Consider the following 11,435-nt stretch of genomic DNA (forward strand, 5'->3'; position numbering starts at 1 on the left):
ATTTCACCTCATCCTGCCATGTCATAATGTGTCACATGATGCCTTGCCACACCAAGATTTTTTTGTCCAAATTAAGGACACATAAAAAACATATTCTCCACAGCAGCTTGATCACACAATGGACAAGTATATGTCAGATTCAACACATCCCCAATTTAATTACTAGCCTGGCTTTGGTAAGTAGTCTTTTATTCAGAGCCAAAAACAAGATAAATTTCCACTTTGGAGCTTCATAATTAATTAGACCATACGAGCTTCCTCCAGTCCACCTTATTTGATTCTCCTCTCATTTTCTTATATATTGAACTAATAGAATAATTAGACCTCATGCTCAATACACTTCATCTTCTTGTATCCTTTGTGAAGTATATATAGTTGTGCCTTTAAGATCCTTTGCACTTGTTTAGGCAATGTTGCCCATAGTACGTGTGTATCCACACCACCCGGAGTTTTATCCTTTTTTGTATAGCAAATGAAACACTCTTGATGAGTTGAGTCCATCCAGCGTATGATAGAGGATCAATTAGTGATCCTTCCTAGTACGTATTTTATCAATGGGAGACTTACATTGGACAACAAAGAGTCTCTTAGTACCCTAAGATATCTGAAAGGTACCTCTCCTTTGACAAAATTAAGTTCCGCCAACGTTTGAACTTGTAGTTCACCAGGTATTCCACCAAAATATATAACACCTTTTGTCCATATTAGCTATCAATCCTGACGCTTTGGAAAACTCCTGGAAGCAAGCAAATAACTGCATAATAGAGTCTTTATCACCCCTACAGAAAAGTAGTAAATCATCGTCAATACTAAGCTGCACAATTTTCTGTTTTTTGCATTTGGGATGAAATTGAAATCCTACTTTACTTTGTAGAGTCTTCACAAGTCTACTCCTTTTTTTTTTGCAGGAAAGTCTAAAGAGTAGTTATTATGTCTCAAGTTTTGTCAAGTTCAAAAGTGTAATAAAAGTGTTGACAAATGAGGTCAAACTTCAGACAAAATGTTCGATAGTTGACCTTGATATGACTACTATTTAGAAAAAGCATATATAAATTGTGGCAAATTTAAGACATAAACATTTGCAACTTTAGTCTCATATTTCTAAAATGATTCCAAAATGAATATATAAACAAAATAAATTCGACCTTTGCTACCACATAAATTGAGATCCTAAAATTGAATATTTGTACACCCCGCTCTTAAACATAGTGATCTAGAATAATACGAAATCAAAAAATTGGGTTCACTAGCCATTTATTGGATTGATCTTTTAAGTTTAACCAAAACGTAATTCCAAAAGAATTACTTTTTAATGCAAACATATATTTTGAATAAAAATATCCTAAGTTAAAATTTCACAAGGCTTCAATTTTTTTTTTTCAATAGTTAAAAAATATATCAGTTTAGAATTTAGTAGTTTGAACTACACATCTCAAACTCCAGAAAAAATAATAACTGTATTCGTGAATTTTGAGCTATCATAATTTGAACTTTATGAACTTTTCATGCAATTTTAAATTGCTACCGTTCGAATTTTATGTCAAAATGTTGCAGCTTGAACTCTAGCAGTTTAAAACTGCATGGAAAATATTTTAGCAGAAAATCTTAGAATTTGAAGTCTAGAGGTCTTTTGGTTTGACAACAACAATTAGTTATCTTGATATTATATTTTATTGATAATTTAATTTATTATATAAGAAATAACATGCATTGCATAATTTTCTTTAAAAAATTATTTTAATTACAGCGATACTCTCCGTATTAATTAGTAGAAGAAGGAATTGAGATATTTTTGTATTTTCATTATTTTATTATGGGACAACTAATTTTAATATTATTATTCCACCCTCTAACAAAAATAAGTTATTCCAATACTAATTACTAATTCTGGTATAACTTATTCTAGAATTAAAAATCAAATAATGGATAAGGCAGTATTCCTTCCGATCCTTTTTACTTGTCTATTATATTAAAAATAGATGTTCTTTTTCGCTTATTCGATTTAGAAAATTAAAAGATAATTTATCCATTAGTTCATAATTTACGCCTATTATTAAATATAGTCATTTTGTAAATGTGCAGTAATACATGTTATACATGAAATTTGAATCACAAGCAGGTCATTCTTGTATGTTATTTGAGAAAATACATAAAGTGACACCTGAAGTTGTTTTGAATTTTCAAAAAGACACATTAATTATGCGGGTGTCCTATTACCCCCCTAAACAATTTTGAACTTATATTATTATATCATTTTTCGATCAATTCCAAATTTTAAAAAGCAAGTGTTATCACACATCAATCAATACGTGACACGTGTTAATTTAATTTGAAATAGATTTTTTTTCATTTTAAGTTTTTCTTTATTTCTCTCTCTCTTACTTTTTGACTTATTTTAATTTTATTACTTTAATTTCAATTTCATTGTAAATTCTATTTCATCTTCCACCTCCCACTTTCAAGTTATCCCTCCCTCCATTTTCTTTCTTTCTTTCTTCTTCTTCACCTCCCAGCATCACCTCACCCCACCCCCACGTTAAGTTGAGCCCCTCCTTCATTTTCTTTTTTTTTTACTTCTTCTTCTTCGGTCAAATTCCTTTCTTTCAAAAATCATACTATTTTCTAAACTTTGTTGAGTTATTGATAACCAAACTAATTATTTTTCTAAGAAAAATCAAAATTTTGAAGGTATCATCAATTATTTTATCTCATTTTCATATAACTTCAAAACTAGAAATGATAAATTTTGAAAGAATCAATGAATTCTCCGAAAGTTGAAAAAGTTTAATTGAAATTTGGATTAAAAAAATAAAATAATACCTACTAATCATCTTGAAATCTAATGGGTTTATTAAATTGTTCGAAATGTAAAAAAATATTTAGATATAATTTTAAAATTGAGGAGAGTTAACTAATAGTAGTAAGAAAAGGGAGGTGAAGTTGTGGTAAAAAGTGTCATTGAAAGTGAGAAGCTTTAATGGAGATGACAATGAATTTTGAAGAAGAAGGAAGAAAGAAAAAGAAAAAAATAATAAGGAGAAAAAGTTGAAATAGTAAGAAAAACAAGAAAATATATTTTACAGCAAAATACTTGTAAAAATAAAACTATATTCGTTATTTTAGTTTGTTTACGCTCTTTAAGAGAGTGCATACACTCTCTATGCCAGGTGGACAAAAAATGATGTAATATTATCAGTTCACAATTGTTTAGGAGGTAATAAAACGCTTGCATAGTTTAAGAGTCTTTTTAAAAATTCGAAACGACTTCAGGTGTCACTTTATGTCTTTTCTCATATTATTTCAATATAATATGATTCATTTGCATATCAAAGAGGACAGAGTATATCCTTTATGAAAATTGGGAAAATTTTCATACAATTATAATTATCTAATTTATATTTAAAAATATAATTTAAAACTACATTATAAGTTTTAGCACAAAATATAATTTGGTATAAAATAATACACAAAACTTTCATATTTTTTCTAATAGAAGTGTTTAAAAATTTGGTATACAATATTATACACCTAATATACAATATTATACACAATTATAAAAGATATAATATACAATTTTATACACTATTATACAAAGAACAATTTTGTCAAGTTTCGTCTCTTGATTTCTCTCAAATAACAAAATAGAATCTTCTAAAAATTTATCTAGAGGTTGATCTAATAATCACCTATCATCAATAAGTAAGACATCATGAATCATGACAAAATTTGACTGGAGAATATTTTGAAGATTACTTTACAGTTTGCTCTTGAGATATTGCTATAATAATCATATCTTTAATTTGCATTTTTTTTGAGTTATGATTGAAATTTTAAGACGATTCTTATTATGATAGTGTATCTTAACTAAAAATTATGTAAAATAATTTTATGAACCGTGTTATCTCTTAAAATTTTCCTTGACAAGTGGAAAACACTCTTAAGCTTCAATTACACGTGTCTTTATAGCTGTAACGGCATAAAAGACCAAAAAATCCAATTATTGCATATAGTAACTGTAACTATCTAATAAAAATGAGCCAAGATGTATTGTGTGGAGAGTTCCACTGGCATAGTTAGACAAGTCGTGGTGGAATAAAACATCAGTTCGTAATTTTATGAAAGGAGCGTTTTCCAAAAATGTAAGGACAAACTCCAAAGCAAGTGGAGACCACAACAAATAAATTAGTGGAATTTCAAAAGATCTTTTATCACTATCTTCCCATTCCACGTACATCTGAATTCAATATTATTAATGTAATATATTATAATTTAGCACAGGAAAAAGTTAAAGAAAATTCAACATATATTATGTATATATAAAATAATTTCAATTATATATATAACAAAAAGTAATTTTTCGTTAAAAATGATTTAAATGAATCAACCTTTGGTTAATAATCTCAATGTAACCATTTCTCTAAGATTTCATCTTTATATCAAACTATTCTTTCTTTATCTTCTTCTTATTCACGTAAGGAGTTAATAAAATCGGTGAATCATCTTTAAAATTTGTGTGATATATTTTTATTTTTTTTTATTTTGAGAGTGACTGACGAAGATAAATTTGTTTGTTACAGTTAACCCACAAAGGCAGAGTTGATATGTATTTTCAGAAAGGGTCCCTTTTAATCTATTATATTTAAAAAGTGTCCGTTTTAAGAATAAACTCCCCCTATACCCCACTTCCTTTTGCGTTTTCAAGTTGTTGTGTCAAGAAAACAAAGAGTGTTACTGTGGTTTAAGAGAAAAACTAATATAAGACAAATCAAAGTAGTTAGTACAGACATATCATATCTGATAAACATATCATGACACAGCTTGCATTCAGTTCCAACATCTTTTGAACAAAGTAAAAAACCCACATAGTAGAGTCGCCCCTTGTTTTCTATTATGATAAATATATACATAATGAAATGGTTGTCTCTTGTGCACTAAATATCTTTTTTATTCAATTGTTAAAATAAGAAGTTCAGGATTCTTCTTCTTAATCGATTGGGGTTTATTCCATTCATTACCCCTTTTCATGTGAGATTATGTAATTTGATCTGATTAGGAGCATATTCATAGAATGAATGAAGGTATTTCATCTTTAAAACTATCCATGATTACGAAGGTCTGGATCTAGCTTTGGTACCATGTCAAATTAAGTTAAGGATGGGTCTAACTCACCAATATCTGTCGTGAAGCTCACTAATTAATCATAATTTGTGCTTTGAAGAACTCATTTCTACCAAGGAATTGCGCTTCCAATAAATTATTTTCCATTTCGAAGCTCAAACCAAAATCCTATTTAAAATGAGGAGATCTCAACCATTCGACCACAATTCATATCAATAAAATAAAAGCTTAAATATGATTAGTTTATTAGTTTTATCAAGTTAGTATTATAAAAATTAACCGATTACTTTATTGTGTGTGAATCAGTGCATAGAACAAATTTTTAAAAAATTGAAAATAGAAGACATTTTTTTTGTTTTTATTTGTGGTTAAGACATTTTCTTTGTTTTTATTTGTGGTTAAGACATTTTTTTTGTTTTTATTTGTTGTTAAGACATTTTTTTTATATAAGTGCCGTAATTGATTGAAAGAGTATGTAACTATTTGTGAATCAATATATATATATATATATATATTGATTCACAAATAGTTACATACTCTTTCAATCAATTACGGCACTTATTTTTTAGATCTAGAAGTAGGTAAATGCAAAGTCTAAGAGATTAGAATCCCAAATAGCCAAATATAACATATGAAAGATTATATATCTTGAGACAAAGGGATATTTACAAACCCCTTTACAACCACAATCTAATCCCAAATGGCCAAATATAACATATGAAGATAATCTAGAAACAAAGTGATATTTACACACCCCTTTACAACAACAATCAAAAAGTGTTGTATACAAAACAAAGTTAATCCCAAAAAGGAAAAAAGTTGACTTCTAAATTATATTTACCCAAATCTACAAGACAAGATATATTATTTATTGAAAGTTGAAATTCTCTAACACATGTGATCGTAGTGGATGAAGGCTGCTTTTTCAAGCCATGAGTATGCCGTGCTTTCTCAAAATAGGGATCGTATACACTTTTAATTAGTCAAGCTTCAATGCAGATATCAAACACCAAATAGGAAAAATCGAAAAAGTTAAAATTCTCTGGGATCAACAAAGATAGAAAGACCAGGCCGTGATTTAGTCCAGTCACCCACAGACCCGTCACTGTAGTCTTCCCCTAATCGTTTTATACACCATAAGTCCTCGGCGCATGATAGTTTTTTCCAGTGAGGAATTCCTAACTTAAGCGGTTCGCAGCTTGCTACTTCCGTCACCACCACTTCGCAACCCGATTCAGCCGCTAAGTTATGGGCCAAATCACAAAGGGCCTTAGTTAACTTAACGGATAATGGGCCTTCCCCACCAAGCCCATACATAAAATGAAGCCCAAAAGGCCTGAAAACTTCGGGTACAGATGGAACCTTAAGCCATGGAAAAGCCCGGTCCATTAAACGGGTCGTTTTAGCTAAACCCTTCATCATCCTCGATGCACCTCGAACTTCGAGCTTGAACACGTCCTTACAGTTCCACACACTGAGTACAGCCCATGATTCGGGCGGATTCGTTAAGAACTCGTTGATACATGAAAATGTACCCTTTGGAACTGCTACAAAAGTACCTAAATTGAGTTTGTTGTTGAGAATTGAATCGATGTCTTTTGGGAAGAACTCTGTGGTGGAGAATTTATGGCGGTACAGAGTTTCAGCTTCAGTCGGGGTGAGTTTGTAGATAGTTATGGTTTTTGAGATTTTGACCCGGTGAGCGAAAACGGGTTGCACCAGAATGGATGGAGTGCGGAACTTGGCGTAACCGCATTTGTGTGTGAAGAGTTTCACAGAAGCATGGTTATCGTTTTCAGTAGCTATATATGAATATGCAGCGCCATTTTCTCTGAACCATTCTTCCATCTTCCGTACCAATTTCAACCCTATTCCCTTTCTCCTGAAAAAGGGAAACATGATTCACATATTTGTTATTGTTTAATTTTTGTGCATTGATAGTATAACAAATATTTTTTGTTTTAATTTATTTGTCTGATTATAATTGAAACGATCATCAAGAATTTGTTTAATGTTTTAAAATAACTTACTTGAAAAAATTAAAAGCAAGACAAACAAATTAAAACGGAGAAACTATTTATATAATCAGCATGCACGTGCACTAGGTACAACTATTATATGCACCAATTTTCTATGTATGTCCATTATGTTAAACGACACTAATTATATTATTCGAATTATGTGATTTAATTAGAACTAGCTAATATTTTGCGTGAATTAAAATATAAAAAATTAAAAGAATATTTAATAATTAATATACATAAATTGAACTTTAGGGGTATAATTAATTTGAACCATTATCAAAAACTTGTTATGATGTTATAAACAACTCTACTATATAATTATTATAATAATATAGGTAGAGAGCCAACTATAATATTATATATACATACAATATATAATATAAAGAAAATACGAGGTCATTAGAATGTGTCTGATTTAGTAAAATACTAAACAATTATTTGGTCACATGTAAATTATTAAAAAAAATAAAAGTGAAACATAGTTTCACGAAAAATATATATATAAAATAACAATAGAAAGAAAATTAGTTACCGGTGATGAGGAGAGACACGAAGGCCTAAAATATAGGCAAGTTTAGTGAAAACAGGGAGGTGTTGTTGATGAGACAATTTGGGGAAATCGTGATTGTTCCTCCACACTCTCTTTCCACACGTAACGCTTTTGATACAGCCTCTTATCATCCCTACTATTCCCCTGCTTTCTTCTCCCACTACTATCTCTGCCACCTGTTAATCATCATACAATCAAAACTGACAATAAAACACAACTTACTATTATAATTTAAATTCTGAATAGATGTACCAGCATGAGATAAGCAGGGGAATGGCGAACTCTACAAATTGGATCACCTAAAAGGTCAGTGAAAAGAGAGAGTTTTCCACTAGGACCAACTTCACATCTTCTTTCTACTTCTTCCACTTGCCTGCAATCTTTGTTCGCGTTGAATTCTCTGATTACTATTCTCACTTGTTCATTAACCGCCATCATCTTCTTCTTCTCTATTGAAAATAGAAAGTAAAATATTTGTAACTAATTAGAAATGCAGCTTTACTTTTGAGAAAAGATAAATAGATTGGTGTATTTTACGTGACGTTGTAGCAAACACAGAAAGGGGGCCGTTAAGAAAAACCTTTATTTCTATATTTCTGGGTGTCTCGTTAGAGAGTGAGTGAAGGTGAGTAGTTGGTTATAATTTGCAAAATTTAAATACTTTGACAAGGATAATACCTTACTTCTTTCGCTGCCCACTCCCTTTTATACTGATTTTGGCACCCCTCTCTCCGTATTCCCTATAAATTTCCCTACTCCTTGATGGCTAATTTACAATTTAATATTTGATCCATTCAACTATACTTGTCAACTATTGATTTTCCACACTTTTTTAGAAACTATAAATAAAAAGGATAATTTTACTGTATCACTCTTTGAATATAATAAATACAATCTCATGTAATAAAAAAATGACTATAATTAATTATAAGGATAAATTAGGAACTAAATGTAATCCATTGATATCATAAAATAAATAAATATTGTTGGAGAGTAATTTATAACCTAATGAATTACTCCTTTTGAGGTAGTACTAGAGTTTGAAAATAAAATACATTTTCTTGATTCACTTTTATTTGTCTATTTTGAATTTTACACATTTTATAAAAAATAATGAAGTATTTGCCACGTGTCCATATTACTTGATGTATAGTTTTAAGCAATGAAAATCTATTTTTAAAATATTAGATCAATAAAAATAAACGTCATAAATTACAAAAAAAAAAAAAAAAAAACTTTATTACTGATTGAAATTTCCCTACTTACGATCCCTCAGTTAACGGCACGTCTCTCATTTTACAAAATAACTTTAAACACAAAGTTAGGAGCATTTAACAACTCCAATGAGATGGCGGATGACTTGAGGCCTTTCATTTCAAGTGAGTAAATTAAGATTAATTTCAAATAGAGATAAAATGAAATTACAGTAAACTAATGACAATATGAGAATAGTTTTAGTGAAATACTTATAAATTATTCATATAGTTCACTCGACTAATTTACGAATAAAAATCTAAGATGGGATGCTAGTGATTTTAATTTTATCGGTGATTAATTACTGGTTAGTTTAGATAAGTTTTTTGGCAAGTCCCTTTCGATTCCTTTTGTGCAACTCTTCAACTTTCTCATTGGAAGTGGTGAGTGGTGATCCTGCTAATGATAATGAAAGAATTAATTATGCAATTAATCTTCACAAAAGTAGAATTTAATTTGGGTAATGATCATCAAGAAAGTGGAAGAAATGGCTGCGGAGTTTCGTTCCACCTGTACTTTTAATTGCCATAACATAATGACCCTATTTTGTAATCATTGCACTTCACAATAAAGTTTATTTGTTTATAATGAGATTAAAAAAAATGTTTTCATCTTAATATATTTATTTAAATAATTTAAACATTGTTTTAAATTTAAATATTACTTAATTAATCAAGATTATTTTGTTTTTTAACCTCAATATATATAGTTTATTTATTTATAGCATGATAAATATACAATTTTAAATAACAAATCAATCAAATATTAAAAATATATATTAATTTAATAAAATAAAATTATTGTTTAAGTTTGAAAAAACAAAATATTTATGTTTAGTAATTGTGGTAATAGGGATAATTATTGGTGTTAGTGTTTGTAATGATGGTGCTGAACTGCTGATAAATATAGGGTAGACGTGGTTAGTATTATAGTGACTAATCATGATAACGATTGGTAACGATTGATAATGGTACTGAGGGGGAATAATCCAATCAATATTTGTGGTTGTGTAGTACTCTTTCTACCATTTTCCCGTCTAATACGCTACAAATGTATACAACTATGCCAGGGATATCGAAGATATGTTTTTCAAGCTATTGGATCACCTTATATAAATTTTGTGATCATTAAAAGTGAAATTTTATTTCTATTCGAATTTTAACAGTGTACAAAGTTTGATTAGCATTTGTGATACTTCTGTTTTCCCACCAATTTTTACAATTGTGAGGTTCATATTTGTATTACTTTTATACGTTAGATTTCGCAATTGCAAGTCTTGATTTGCAATTGTAAATTTCTGATTTTGCTTACGCTTCTCCCCGTTGCGAGCCACATTTGCAATTGTGAATTTAATAACATCAGAAAAAAAAAAAATTCACCAGTTTTCTGTCCTCCAATTTTTTTCATTCTTTTGTCCGATTCCACTTCGTTTCTTCTCAAATCCTCTTCCAAACCACAAATACTGAAGTAATGAGATTAAAATGTGTGGTAAAATTATCAGACATCAATTAACAGTAAAACTTATTTAAAAAGTCAAAGATAATTGAATTAAAATCGATCTTGTTAATTTTATTTTATTTTTTTGCCAAAACGTCAAGGCAATGAGCCATTACAAGAATATACATTATTGAAGATAAAGGAAACTAGAAGTTAGGAGAAGGTTCAGAGCCTTTTCCACGTACTCTTGTCCTTAATTACTTGTTCAATTTTTCGTTTTTACTTGTTCATTTGACAAATCAAGAAAGATCAATTTTTTTATATCTATTTTACTTTCAATTAATTACTTTGAAAAAGATAGAAATTTTTGAAAATCTTGAATTTTTAACTCATTCACTTCATAATTAATAAAGGTAAAATAGTAAACTCACTATGTCAATCATTATTTTCTTAGAGTCTGTTTGGATGAGATTTTAAACTGGTCAAACTGATTTTTTTGACTTATTGGAGTGTTTAACAATTATCAAAGTGACTTATTTTAAGTCAAAAATGACTTATTTTAAGCCAAAAGCTAAAAGCTAGGTGAGGGGAGCTTTTTTTTTTTTTAACTTAAAAGCCCTTTTACGTTGACTAAGTATATTACCTTTTTGCTCTTAATTCTTTTATACAATTCCCAAATTGCCCATATTGAATTAACCCTAATATCTATTATTATTATTATTATTATTATTATTGTTATTATTATTATTGTTATTGTTATTGTTATTATTATTATTATTATTATTATTATTCCTCTTATAAATAATTTGTGGTGGAAAAGAAATATGTGAATGATAGGAAAATATTATTACTTATGGATGTAAAATATAAATTTATTTTTAAGTATAAAAACCTTAAATTAATCAACTTTTTATCATGTTAACAGCTTAAAGGGTATTTCAGACATTTTGATTAAAAAAAATGTTTACCAACACTTATTTGCCAAACATATCAACAACTTTTTTTCAACTACAACACTTTTATCCAAACACATAACTACTTATTTTTAAAAT

The 11,435-nt window shown here is 29.0% G+C and overlaps 1 protein-coding gene across 1 annotated transcript; it reads right to left on the bottom strand.

Annotated features, from left to right (window-relative positions):
- Nucleotides 1–5,903: 5,903 nt before the first annotated feature.
- Nucleotides 5,904–8,355, bottom strand: LOC125848283 (probable N-acetyltransferase HLS1). The gene is made up of 3 exons (XM_049528126.1): nt 7,945–8,355; nt 7,675–7,868; nt 5,904–7,000 (listed from the first exon to the last, which is right to left on the bottom strand). Exons 1-3 carry the CDS (start codon nt 8,128–8,130, stop codon nt 6,151–6,153), a joined length of 1,230 nt encoding a protein of 409 aa, XP_049384083.1. The 5' UTR covers nt 8,131–8,355; the 3' UTR covers nt 5,904–6,150.
- Nucleotides 8,356–11,435: the final 3,080 nt, after the last annotated feature.

This window comes from Solanum stenotomum, chromosome 12 (assembly GCF_019186545.1).
Source record: "Solanum stenotomum isolate F172 chromosome 12, ASM1918654v1, whole genome shotgun sequence".
NCBI classification, from domain to species: domain Eukaryota; kingdom Viridiplantae; phylum Streptophyta; class Magnoliopsida; order Solanales; family Solanaceae; genus Solanum; species Solanum stenotomum.

Coding starts and splice junctions, on each gene's coding strand:
- LOC125848283 (XM_049528126.1), bottom strand. CDS start 8,130: ATGATGGCGGTTAATGAACAAGTGAGAATAGTAATCAGAGAATTCAAC. Junction 7,869..7,944: donor CCCCTGCTTATCTCATGCTG/GTACATCTATTC, acceptor GATGATTAACAG/GTGGCAGAGATAGTAGTGGG. Junction 7,001..7,674: donor CGTGTCTCTCCTCATCACCG/GTAACTAATTTT, acceptor TCCCTTTTTCAG/GAGAAAGGGAATAGGGTTGA.